General features: G+C 34.6%; 1 protein-coding gene across 1 annotated transcript; it reads right to left on the reverse strand.

Annotated features, from left to right (window-relative positions):
* Window positions 1-4,349: 4,349 nt before the first annotated feature.
* On the reverse strand, window positions 4,350-5,246 carry LOC308351168 (olfactory receptor 8K3-like; the record flags this gene model as incomplete). Its single annotated transcript, XM_080816631.1, has 1 exon — window positions 4,350-5,246. One exon carries the CDS (start codon window positions 5,244-5,246, stop codon window positions 4,350-4,352), a length of 897 nt encoding a protein of 298 aa, XP_080672757.1.
* Window positions 5,247-14,492: the final 9,246 nt, after the last annotated feature.

The following is a 14,492-nucleotide window of genomic DNA, read 5'->3' on the forward strand; positions in this document are numbered from 1 at the left end:
ATCCTCTTTTTGAAATGATGCTAAATTCACTTTTCAATTCAGTAACTGTTTTCTATAGATTCCAAGAGATTTCTGCTTTCACCGTCTTGTCAATCTATCAATAAACACAGTTTTATTATCTCCTTTTCAATCTGGACACTTTCTATTATTTTTTTTCCTTGCCATATTGTGTTGAATACTAATGTCAGCACAATGTGGAATAGCATCGGAAAGAAGAGCCCTCCTTGCCTTGTTCCTGATCTGATGGCATTGCATTTCATTTTTAAAATATGGTATATGATATTCACTGTAGGTTTTCATCAGTGCTCTTTTTCAGGTTTAGGAAGTCCCATTTAATACTAGCATGGCCAAAGCTTTTGCCTTTTTTTTTTTTTTAAGGTGTTCAAATATATTCTTTTTAAAAAAAATTTACATTTTAAGTAAAGTTTTTGTTTTTAATAGATATTGATATTTCATTTAATGCTAATATGGTCAAAATTTTTACTTTTACTGGATTTTGAAACTATTAAATGTTTTGAATTTTTTTTCAAATTTTTTGAATTTTTTTTCAAATTTCATTGCATTTTTTTAATGAAAAATTTTTTTCTGTTTCTTTTTTTTTTTTTAAGATTTTATTTGTTTATTTGAGAGAGAGAGAGCATAGGAACATGAAAGTGGGGAGGGGCAGAGGGAAAGGGAAAAGCTCAGTGGGGAGTCTGACAGGGTTCTTGATTCCAGGACCCTGAGATCATAACCTGAACAGAAGGCAGATGCTTAACTGACTGAGCCACCCAGGCCCCCCCCCTCCTTTTTTTTTAATCTTTCTAGTTTTTTAATATGGTGATTTTATTTTTAAATGTTAAATCATCTGTACATTTCTGGAATAAGCCTAATATGGTGCCTTATTGTCTTTACATGCTGATAAATTCCTTTTGCTAAAACTGTTATTATAATTGTTGCATAAGTGATCATGACTGATACTGTTCTGTTCTTTTCTTGTCTTAGAATGCTTTTGCTTTTGATATCAGGGGAAAGTGCTCCTCAAAGAAAACTGAGCTTCATTTCAATTTTCTAAAAGAAAATATATAATTGATTACTTCATTTTCCCTAAGCACTTAGAATTCCCCAGTTAAGACTCCCAGGCATGATTTTAGAATAGTGAGAGTTATTTTTCATATGTATTTCCATATTGAGATCCATTTCATCTTGGATTTTTTTATACAGTATTTCTTAGTGTCCATGTACATAAAAATTTATAATGTATCCTTCTTAGTTTCCTAAACTAAAGCATAGATTTTTTTTTTTTTTTAAGATTTTATTTATTTATTTGACAGAGCCAGACAGCAAGAGAAGGAACACAAGCAGGCTCAGTGGGAGAGGAAGAAGTAGGCTTCCCGCTGGGCAGGGAGCTTGACATGGGGCTCAATCTCAGGACCCTGAGATCATGACCTGAGCCAAAGGCAGACACTTAATTACTGAACCACCCAGGAACAACAAAGCATGGACATTTTTTAATAGATACCCTTAGTATCTTTAAATTTTTTGTACTTTCTATATTTTAAATTTTGTTAATCTTTCTGAATCATCATGGCATAATATATAAAATTCTAATATTCTTCATAATTTCACACAAAATTTCAGTTATGTGCAAATTCTTTATTTTTTGAATTTTTCCATTTTATGGAAAAATATTAAACTTTCTGAAATAACTTAATATTGAAATAGATACTAACTTTTAAAATAAAATATATTATCAAAATTTGTAAATTTCAATATATTTTGTTTTCTTTTTGGTTTATCATTTGAGGGACGATGAAAAGTACAACAAGATTTATTTTAGAAGTGGGATAGTGGGTTATGTTGAGTTATTTTATGTTTTCAAATCCAGATAATGGAGTCTTTTGTTTTCTTCTATTACAAAAGTCATAATTATTCACTGAAGATAATGTGGGGAAATATATAACCAAAATATTAGTTTAGATCTTTTCAAATATCTTAGCAGCCACCTAAAACTTGTGTTTGCTCCTAGAAAGCAAACTATTTTCTTATATTTATACTTGCAAAGTTCATACTCACTATACATTTCTCTCAATAATGAAAAAATTATATAAACACGTTAGTAAGAGTTATCTTCACATAAAAATATACATGTAGTGGGTTTTCATTCTAATGAATAAGTTTTATTCAAATTTTACCGATTACACGGGAAATCGTATTCCATAATGGAGGACAGATGAAACAGCCCATTATCTCTGGGATGTAAATGATGATAAAATGTGCTAAAAATAAGCAATAAAGTAAAAATTTGGAAGGGTTAGGAGGAAGTTTTCCAGAAGATATAACATATACTAATGGAAATTGTTTCATATCTTGCTAAACTTTCACTAGAAATATAGTATAGATCAAATTATGGGGTTATCTCCTTTTGTTTCCTAACGAGGAATTATCAAATCAATGCAGTAAAACAATGGACCCTAATAAAAATATTTTACACATTTATATGAACCAGTATTGAGGAAAATCATCCCATGAAAAAAGCAAGATAGAGTTGACTTCTTATGAAAACTAATTTTAAATAAGTATTCTTATTTTTCAGAGAGAAGAAAGTATAACAATCCCATTAGACAAAATTAAGCAGTTAGAGGGGCGCCTGGGTGGCTCAGTGGGTTAAAGCCTCTGCTTTCAGCTCAGGTGGTGATCTCAGAGTCCTGGGATAGAGCCCCACATCGGGTTCTCTGCTGGGCGGGGAGTCTGCTTCCCTCTCTCTCTCTCTGCCTGCCTGCCTGTCTGCCTACTTATGATCTGTGATCTCTGTCTGTCAAATAAATAAATAAAATCTTTAAAAAAATTAAATTAAAAAAATAAGCAGTTAGAAATCAAGATCCCAATACAATGTAAAATCAAACATCAAAAATTGGAAGCTTCTATGGGAGACCTTAAGAAATTTATCTTTTTTTCTCCAACTTTATTGAGGTATAAATGAAGTATAACAAGTGTAAGGTGTATGATGTGTTGATTTGATACACTTATGTACTACAATATGATTACAACTTAGCATTAGCTAATGTCTCCATCATGTTACAAAAGTACCATCTTTTTTTTGTGCTGAGGACATTTAAGATTTACTGTCTTAGGAACTTTAAAGTATATAATGGAGTACTGTTAACTCTAATCAAGAAAATTTATCTTTTTAAAGATTGTATTTATTAGTTTGACAGAGAGATCACAAGTAGGCAGAGAGGCAGGCAGAGACAGAGAGGGGGGAAGAAGGCTCCCCACTGAGCAGAGAGCCCGATGCGGGGCTCGATCCCGGGACCCTGAAATCATGATCTGAGCCGAAGGCAGAGGCTTTAACCCACTGAGCCACCCAGGTGCCCCAAGAAAATTTATCTTAATTTGTATATCCATTGGTATAAAGAAATGGGCTGATTAAGACAAATGACATGTCGCACTGATATTGTGAGTAACTGAGTTGCTAATTATGTTGAGTTAATAGATTTTCTAGGGCTCCTAAGCAAATGCGTTGATGAGGAGAGCAGGACCCTGAGATCCCCCACATGGTACTGGAGCTTTTGAGCAAATTCACATGACTGATGACTTCCAATCACCCTGCTACACTGAACCTCCTTGAAACCACAATAAGTGTGATTTCAACACATGCTGTAAAAAGAGTATAAAGACAGGTAGCTGGGTGGCTCAGTCATTAAGTGTCTGCCTTCAGCGCAGGTCATGATCCCATGGTCTTGGGATCAAGTCCCCCACGGGGCCCCTTGCTCAGCAGAGAATCTGCTTCTTCTTCTCCCTCTCCATTTACTCCTCCCCTCCTGATGAAGCACTCTCTCTCTCTCTCTCTCTCTCTCAGATAAATAAATAAATAAAAATGGTTTTTTAAAAGGAAGAGTATAAAGTCTACAAGAGAGGAATGAATTTATACAAACACACATACACATGCACAATCACTCACACAGACACTGGGAGATTTATTCTATTAATTGAAAATAACACCAGAATCATCTGATCTCCCTTTTAGTGCCTTCCATTCTTCCTCACCCCCCACAGAATACCCACTCTCTTACCTTCTTTTATGGTCTGTGATGTCTTGACCAATTCAACTGTAATATAAATTGTACCTAATTATTATATTTATAATTTATCTCTTCCCCTCAAGAAATATATTTAAGGCACATAGAATTGTGACTGGCACTTAAAAGAGAACCTCTTCATGTTTGTTGAACTCATTTGTGTTTATTATTACTTATAGAGACATACAGAACAAATTTCGAAGCCCATAACCTAATTTAAGGAGACTATATCATATATATACTTTAAGAAAAAAGATTGCCAAGTTTTTTCCACATTGTTTGTCTTGCCTATTTTACATCCTTGTTCCTCAAGCTGTAGATCAAGGGATTCAGCATGGGGATAATGAGAGTGTAAAATATCGATGCTACTTTATCAGTGTCAAAGGAATGACTGGACTCAGGTTGCACATACATAAATATCAAAGTCCCATAGAACACTGTGGCCACTGTCAGGTGGGACCCACAGGTGGAAAATGCCTTGTGCCTACCCTCAGCTGAGTTCATCCTGATGATGGCTACCAGAATCAGCAGGTAAGACACAAGAACTATCAGAAGGGAGAAAATCAAATTAAAGCCTGCTAAGATCAGAATAATCAACTCAATTTCATGTGTATTTGAGCAGAGCAAAGATAACAAGGGGAGACTGTCACAGTAGAAATGACTGATGACATTGTAGCCACAGAAGAATGAACTAAAAATCTTGATGGTGACTAGAAGAGACACAAATGTGCTGTAGAGGTAGGGGACTGCCACCAGCACATAACACACCCTTTGGGACATGATGACAGGGTAGAGCAGAGGGTTACAGATGGACACATAGCGGTCATAGGACATTGCTGAGAGAATGAACAGCTCACTAATGATGAATACAAGAAAGAAAGCTAGTTGTACAGCACAAAAACAGTAAGAGATTGTATTTTGATCCACAACAAAATTTACTAACATTTTGGGACCCACAGCTGTTGAATAACCAAGATCAGTAAAAGCCAGGTGTTTGAGAAAGAAGTACATGGGTGTTTGGAGCCTGGAGTCCACTTTGGTGAGAATGATCATGCCCGGGTTGCCCACCACTGAGATCAAATAGATGATGAGGAACAGCCCAAATAATGGAAACTGCAGGTCAGGACGGTGTGTGATTCCCATGAGAATAAATTCATTCAGCACTGTCCGATTGTGTTTTTCCATCCAGGTTTATTGGAACATCTATTCTGGATAAAGACATTATCATAGTCAATAGATTTCATGCATTAACTCCTGGGAGATATTTTAGTATGGCAAAGTAGAACAAATAATAAACATCCAAACTTTCCAGTTTAAGGTATTGGAGAACAAACCCGTCCCCCACAAAGACTACTATCTTATGTGGAGAAAGAAAGAGAAATGGAAATAGATGAGCAGTTCTCAACTGGACCCATTTTACTCCACAAATTTATTCCAATGTCTAGAGATGTTTTCGTTTTCACAACTGGGAGCTGGGGTGCTCCTGATTTCTAATGGTTAAACACCTGTTGAGCTGCTCTATATCTTTTATATATCCAATATTTAGGCCATAACAATATTCAGCCAGGAATAACAACAGTACAAGAGTTAAGACACTCTGATGATATAGTTAGATAATTGATAGAGAGATGATAGATGATAGTTAAATAGAGAGCTGATAGATTGATTTATCAGTATGGATATTAAAGCAAAAATAATAAGTTAAAACTTTAGGGATTAGAAATATCAGTGATCATTTTTCTGTTCTTTAAATATTCTACCATTTATATGGCACAATCACAAAATAACACTTATAAAATACATCATTCATATGACCTAATACCTATGTCAATTATGTAATAAAAATTTTAAGCCACAAACTTCCCAAATGCATAAAACCCACTTCTCAAAATGTAGTCTTAGGAAAGATATGCCAACAGGTGAAACTGGCAAGAAACTTGGCATACTTGGCAGATATTTGACAAGTGTATGAATAAGAAAAGCATAACAGACCACAGTGGAAATTATTTTTATGGTGAAGCATACCAGGAGATACAGTTTCTGCTGTATTTAATTTATAATGTATACAAAGGGTTAATTTGGGCAAAACGTGTAGGTTATGTAAAACTCTTTATTCTCATATATAAAGCTGCCATTTCCTTCAAGAGTTTATGGGTAGGATAAAAGAAGTTTTAATAATTCAGTGTATCTATGTTACCTGGAAATAGTTCTCAAAAATCAAGTACCTTGTGGGCTTTTGTTAGTTTGTTTGCTTGTTTGTTTGTTTTTTAATTGTGGCAGTAATTTACCAGAAATGCTTCTGTTCTCTTTACTTACATACCTGTACTTTCTCTGGACTGTGACTTAAGTTCTTTGTCAGGGCTCTAGGGGGAGTAAGTGAGGAACTGTTTAAGCAGGATGTAACATAAACAACTCGTCCCAGTCCCTACCTCACTCCATATCACATGACTAAATTTGAACAATCATGTTGTTATTCTTTGGATGACTTATTGTCCACATTTCTTATCTATTTTAATAATGTTTTAATGTAAGTTATTTTGATATAAGTGTGCTTAAAATATTATTCTTGCTTTTGTGGTATTAAAATAGAGATATACTGACTTGTACGTAACAATTCAGGTGCACTTTATCGAGCAGGAAACTAAGGGAACCTGGTGATATTGGGAGTGAAAAAAGGCTACTGGCAGAGGTTTCGCATAGTGAAGGTTCATCAAAATTCCCTTTGAATTAAAAGATATTGTACTTTAAAGAAAGAAAAAGTTGAAAGTCACTGTGATACACAATATGATAGGAACAAAATAAAATACACTGAAGATGAGTTGTGTGTGGACCCCTGCATGCGATTAAAATCCTTCTGTACATTAAGTCCACAGGAACCCCTTCAAACTATGAAATAGCACATAATGGAGATAAACAGGCATATAATCATATTGAATGTATCTAAATATAATAAAAACCCACAGTTAAGAAATTATGCCAGAGTGGGAGGTGGATGGCATGTTAAGGTAAGAGAATTATTTTTGGTTTAAAAAATTGTGTGGGTGGGAGCACCTGGTTGGCTCAGTCAGTTAAGCATCTGTTTTTGGCTCAGGTCATGATCTCAGGGTCCTGGGGTGGAGCTCCACATCCCCTGCTCAGTGGGGAGTCTGTTTCTCCCTCTCCCTCTTCCTCTGCCTCTCCCGTGGCTTGTGCTCTCTCTCTCTTGCTCACTCTCTCTCTCAAATCAATAAATAAAATCTTTAAAAAAATAATATCTCAAAGATATTTAAAAATTAATAAAAAAAATTATGGGCATCAAATTTTTTTTTTTTTTACAAAAAAGGAAATGGTACTGCCTGCAATGAAATTCCAATCAGAAGTCTCTGAGTGAGCTGTATATAAGCAGACAGAAGCATAAAATTCCACAACATTAAATGTGAAGCTAAGTATATGTAATTTCCACTGAAACTCACTTGTAAATTTGCTTATAAGTTTTTGACTCTTGATATTCTACACTGCTCTGATACACACACCTTTCTTACATTAGAAATATGATAATGTGTGCCAGGAGATAATAATGTTAGAGAAACATTTAGTAAGTGCAATCAAAAAGCAGTATAAATCTTGGGTTTTGCTTGTTTCTTTTCAGCTTTGTTTTGTTTTCCTTTGCAACCATGGAAGGCTAAAAAAGAAAAAAAAACACTTTTTAAATAAAGATTACTAGTAAACCTTTTATTTTTAAAATTAAATTTTAAGGGCGCCTGGGTGGCTCAGTGGGTTAAAGCCTCTGCCTTCAGCTCAGGTCATGGTCTCAGGGTCCTGGGATCGAGCCCCGCATCAGGATCTCTGCTCAGCCGGGATCCTGCTTCCTCCTCTCTCTGCCTGCTTCTCTGCCTACTTGTGATCTCTGTCTGTCAGATAAATAAATAAAATCTTTAAAAAAATTAAATTTTATAATTAAAAAAAAATTTTTTTAAGGAGAGAGAGTGCGCGTGCAGGGGACGGGCAGAGGGAGAGAGACACTTTGTAAACTGAGAGTGGAGCCCCATGTGGGGCTTGATCCCACTCCCTTGAAATAATGACCTGAACCAAAATCAGAATCAGAATCTTAGACTGAGCCACCCTGTGCCACTAAATAGCATTTTTAAGTACCGATTTTTCTATGAGGTGAAGAAAGATAAAAGCATTCTCACTGGCTTTGGAGTACTATGAAAAGAATCACATTGTTTTTCCATAGTTTACTGTCTCTGTTGAATATTTGATATTTATTTTTTTAAAGATATATTCTCTGAGATAATTATACCTGCTTTTTCTTAGATCCCACTGGAAAATGAAGAAAATTGTGAATATTGATCCATTACCATAGAACTTGATACTTAAGTGTCTTCTAATATTCAAACAATGCTTTGCACACCTCAACGTGAGGTGGAAACCCCTTTTATCCTTATCAAGATATCAGGTGATAATTATATTTATGCATTTATTCAAATAGTCATCAAATATGAAATTATTTTGAGAGAAACACAAAAAGTGTCTGGAGACACTAAATAAGTATTTGGAATGACATAAAAATGAGAGAAAATACTGGTCATTTTTTAATTTTACCAATTAAAAAAATTTCACTTTCTTCAGCTGTGAAACTTTGCCTTCAGTGTTGGCTTCCATTTGAGATAAAATTATTCATATTAAACGTAAGTATTTTATAACAGTTTGAAAATGGAATTTCAAAGATGCACGGAAATATTTAGCCTCTCATCCCACGTGAAAACATTCAGAAAGTTAAGTCAAGGAAAAAGGAGGTAAGTTCGACACCCTCTCAGGCACTATGGCTACTGGAAAGCAAAGCAAACTAAATCAGAAATGGTCACATTTTGCTAGGGCTTTGTCATGAAGTTCAAGTGGAACTTTATCAGCATCACTGAAACATTGTGGTACTTGATAACATTAGGTACCACTCAAATAGTCTGTCGTTTTTACCTGTCATGAAGCCTCTGTCCTGACTCTCATATGTGTTTCTTAACATGGCATATGGAGATCAATTTATGGATTTTCTTCACCTTTTGAGACTCTCCCTCAGGAGATAAGAGCAATTTGTTTACTATTGTTAAAGCATATGAGAGCCTTAAAAAAATTGCCTGGAGGTTGTCCATTCATAAGCAGGGACCATTTGTACTCACCAGTGAATAAATTATCTGTCAAGCTACTTACCTGTCATCTATCACCTATTTATCTATCCATCTATCAACTGTTTAAGTATTTATTTATTATTTATTTCACTATTTTTCCTATTTTTCACTCTAACTTAACTTTTCCTTTGCACCTCACAGGATGCTGGATTCAAACATCCTATATTTAGACTAGGCTCATCGAGAGTCCCCATTTCCACACTGGTCTCCTCAAATGGGTGACACAGTGAAGAAACGATCAATTCTGTTCTATACTATTATTTTAAAATTGTAAATGGAATAAAAATTATACATTATGCAAATGCGATGTGCTGTTTCCTCGATTTTCATTTTTGTTTGCAATGTTCTTCCCCCTCCCCAAACGGAAATTAGCTAGGCATCCTTCTCATTGCATAGTGAGTTGTCATCACTAACTCGTTACTACTGCTGCTTTGATTTTACCTTTCCTCCTTAATTTCACATGCAGCAATTTATTTATTTCCTTCTGTCCAATTTTTCTTTTCCATCATGAAACATGCTCTGTGGTACTTGGTATATGCCTAGATTATCAACTTGTCCTTCCAAAAAGTATAACATGTTCCATATATGTAACTATGTGCATGTGTTATTTTCTATAAATTTCATTGCTGCACTTAAGTCACTTTAATTACTTGCTGTGTCTAGACAATAAGATACTTTTTGCTTTGTTGTATATTATAATCCGTGATATGTATCTAACAAATTTCACTTAATTTTTTACCCATAGTTTGCCTCCAAACCTCACGTATCACCAGCTTTACAGTGTAGTGCCTCAATGAACACCCTTGAGTTTGTTCCCTTAAAAATTTTATGTAAAAATAAATAAATAAATAAAAATTGTATATATGCATTCTTAATAAGAGAGAGAAAGATATATTCATTAATTTTCCAAAATATTTCAGATGTATTATCCCAATACCATCTTGTATTAATATGTTCAAGAGGGGTGTCTGTGTAGTTTAGTCGGTTAAGCGTCCAACTTTGGATCGCAGCTCAGGTCTTGATCTCAGGGTGGTGAGTTCAAGCCCTGTGTTGGGCTTCACGCTGGGCATGGAGTTACATAAATAAACAAACAAATAAATAAATAAACAAACACAAGACTTATCCTGAATCTTCCCCTTCAAGTTGGGTGCATAAATTATACCCTTCTTGTTAATTGTGCATATATAATGTTATAAGTATCTTTCATACAATTTATTATACTGCTTCCCTTTTCATTCCAAGTTACCTAACAGACATCTCATTTAAGTCTTACAGGTCTGTTTTTACTGTCACTTTTCCTTTGCTTTTAGATATATATGTATATATATATATATATATATATATATATATATACACACACACACACATACATACATACATGGCACAAAAATGTGATTTAAAAAATTTTTAATATTTTTATTTATTTATTTGACAGAGAGATCACAAGTAGGCAGAGAGGTAGGCAGAGAGAGAGGGGGAGGGGGAAGCAGGCTTCCTGCTGAGCAGAGAGCCAGATATGGGGCTCAATCCCAGGACCCTGAAAACATGAACTGAGCCAAAGGCAGAGGTTTAACCTACTGAGCCACCCAGGCGCCCTAGATGTGATGTTTTGACATATGTGTAATACTTATGCAACTGTAAAAGCTGTCAAGATAACAAACATATCCATCACTCCAAAAGATTCTCAGTGTTCATATATGTTAACTCCATTCTACCTTTCCTGCCTCTTACCTGACCAAGACAACCTTAACCTGTTATTTCCAAAATATTTTTAAATTCAAATAATTATAAAGTAATAGACTCAATAAAAACAGTATAAAGTAATCTTACCCAATAATAACATCTTGTACCACTTGGAGTATGAGTACACAACCAGAAAACTGACAATGCTATCACACACATACTTTGTTCAGATTTTACCAGTTTCACCGGTTTGGGGTTGTTCTTTCACATATTTGTGTACATTCACTGCTTTGCACTTTATCACAGGTTTACATTGTAACAACCACTGTAGTCAAATTGCAGAGCTATTCCAACTCCACAAGGTTCCCTTTTGTTACCCTGTTAAAGCCACACCATCTCCCTACCTCTTGGGCAACTGTTCCTAACCATTGGCAGCTGTTAATTTTTTTTCCACTACTATAATTTTGTCACTTGAACAATGTTTTATGACTAATACACAAGTTATAATCTTTTGGGATAGTCTTTTTTAACTTAACTTCATTCTTTTGAGGTCCATCCCTGGTTTTTGTGTGTATATATCATTTTTTTCAAGATTTTACTCATTTATTTGACAGACAGAAATCACAAGTAGGCAGAGAGGCAGGCAGAGAGAGGGGGAGAAACAGGCTCCCTGCTGAGCAGAGAGCCCAATGCGGGGCTCGATCCCAGGACCCTGGGATCAGGACCCGAGCTGAAGGCAGAGGCTTTAACTCACTGAGCCACCCAGGAGCCCCATGTGTGTATATATCATTTGTTCTTTAAGGTTGCTGAATAGTATTCAATGGTATTGACGGTACTATGTGTTAAACCATTTAGTCATGGAAAGACATTTGTGTTCCTTCCAGTTTTCAACTATCACGAATAAAGATTCTATAAACATACTCTTAAGATGATTGTGTGAACATACATTTTGATTCCTTAGGAATCATTTCCAAGAATGTGATTAGTAGGTTGTTTTAATTTTGATGAAGTGTAATTTATCATATGTAGTTGTGTACACTGTGCTTTCGATGTGTTGTCTACAAACTCTTGGCCAGTCCCCAGGTCCTTTAGAGATTTAGCCTTGTACTTTTGTCTAAGCATTTCACAGTTTTGTATTAAAGGTATTATCTGTTTTGGGGTATGTTTTGTATAAGATTTAGGTCAACACTATTTGCTTTTGTCTGAGGACATGCAAAGATTGCAGAATGATTTTTTAAAAAGTTATATTTCTTCTACTGAATTAGCTTTGTACCTTCATGAAAAATTAGTTGTATTTTGTGTAAAAATCTATCTCTGGGTTCTCTATTCTGTTCCTTTGCTTTATATGTCCTTCTTTCCACCAGTGCCACACAGTTTTCATTATTATTGCTATATGGCAGGTCTTAACATGGGATAGAGCATTTCCCTCCATGATACTCTGCATTTTTACACGTATTTTAGCTACACTAAGTCCCTGGTCTTTTATAACCATTTTAGCATAAAGTCATCTGTGGCTATAAAATATCTTGCTGGGATTTTGTTTCGGTTTATATTATATATAAATCATTTTAGGAAGAATTGGTATCTTTAGACACTGAGCTTCTAGTTTATGAACTCAGTATCTCCTGCAATTTATTCATATCTTTGATTTCTTTAATCAGCATACTTTTCAGCATACAGACCCTGCACATATTTTCTGAGTTCTAAGTATTTCATTATACTGGAGAGGTCATAGATGGTTTTGTTAAAATTTGGTTTCTACAAAATATTTGTGCATTGCTCTTATATCCCGTCATCTTGCTGAACTCACATTTATAGGGGGATTCCTGGAGGCTCTGTATTAGACAACAAGTCATTTGCTCTAGGGACGGTCTTAGTTCTTCCTTTCCAAGCTGTGTGCCTTTTAGGCCATTTCCTTGCACTTGCTGAGGCTTCTCTTTTGATCAGTTCTGTATAACTACAGATGAGTTTGGATTTTAGATTTCTTTTCTGTTTTTCTTTTTGTAAATTAATGTAAGAGTCTTTACTCTTGTAAGTCCAGTGTCCTTTACTCTGCATAATAATTTGGAGAGTCATCCATATTTTTGTGGGTATGAATAATTTATTACTTTTTATAGCAGAGTGGTATTCATTTGTTTGGATATTCCATAAGGTATTTGCTCAATTTCAAGTGGAGGAACATTTGAATTATTTCCAGTGTCTGACTATTATAGATAAGGCTTCTGTGGACATTCACATACACATACCTGCAATGCAATGCACTGTCTTTTCTCTTGGGTAAATACACGACAGTGGAATGCTTAAATATTTAGAAGCTTGTTTAATTTTTAAGATGGTGAACCTCAAACCAAATGGTTTTTAAATCTTTATACCATTTTAAGTTTCCACCAACAATATATGAAAGTTTTAGTTCCTCTACACACTCACCAACAACTAGATATTATACTTGGTATATAGTGTTATCTCACTGACGTTTAAATTGAAATTCATTATTAATGATAATGTTGAACAACTTTTTATGTTAGTAGCAGCTCCTGATTTCAAATTATTATATTCTATGAAAAATGCACTACTTTTTGGTATGGACTGTGTATCTACTTAATGATGAAATAGAGACAAATTTTAACTGAATGAAATATATTCTCAAAATTTATAAATCTTAATACATTTTTCTCTCTTTTTTGGCTTACATCTGAGGGCTGATCAAAGACACTTCAATATATATTTTAAGAGTGGGATATTGTGATCCTTTTATTCATGGTTTGTTTTTTCAAATCTATGTATTATTAATATTTCTCTGTAACTCTGTCCAACATATATAATCTAAGTAATACATATTTTCTTATATTTATATATGCATATCTTATACTTATGTATATAATTCTTCTTAATAATTAAAAAATAAACCATAAAAACACTCTTAATATTTATCCTTATATCCACATGTCCTGTGTATATATATATGTTCTTATGAATTATTTTTATTTGAATTTTGTTGACTTCACAGATAATTTTATCCCATGATGGTGGACTCAGAAAACAGTCCAGTCTCTCCATGATGTAAATATGTCTATTGAATGTTAAAAAAGTAATAAAAATAAACAAAATATAAAGGGATTTGGGGAGGATTATATAGGAAGTATGTCCAAAATCCACACTAAGTATATAAATTGCTATGTATCATATCACATGTTCACTTTCCAAATTATAGTCTCCTCTCCTTTTGTTTTTTTCAGGCAGGATCATCAAATCACTGTAGTCAAACAATATATCCTAATAAAAATATAGCACACACTCGTTTGAACCAAAATGTAGAAAATTGACCATTTCAAAGAGACAACACCCTTATTTATGATAGAGTAAACCTTGTATGCAAGCATACAAAAGCAAATAGAATATGACTTTTTTTAAAAGGTATTTATTTATTTATTTATTTGACAGAGAGCATGCAGGTGGTGGGGGAAGGGGGGAGGGCACTGGAACAGGGGAGCTGCTGAGGGAGAGGGAGCAGAGTGGGAACCGCAGACTCTCTACTGAGCAGGGACCCAGACGGGGAGATCCTAGCATGGTGGGCTCATGATCA

Source organism: Martes martes (assembly GCF_963455335.1).
Source record: "Martes martes genome assembly, chromosome: 10".
Taxonomy (NCBI): Eukaryota; Metazoa; Chordata; class Mammalia; order Carnivora; family Mustelidae; genus Martes; species Martes martes.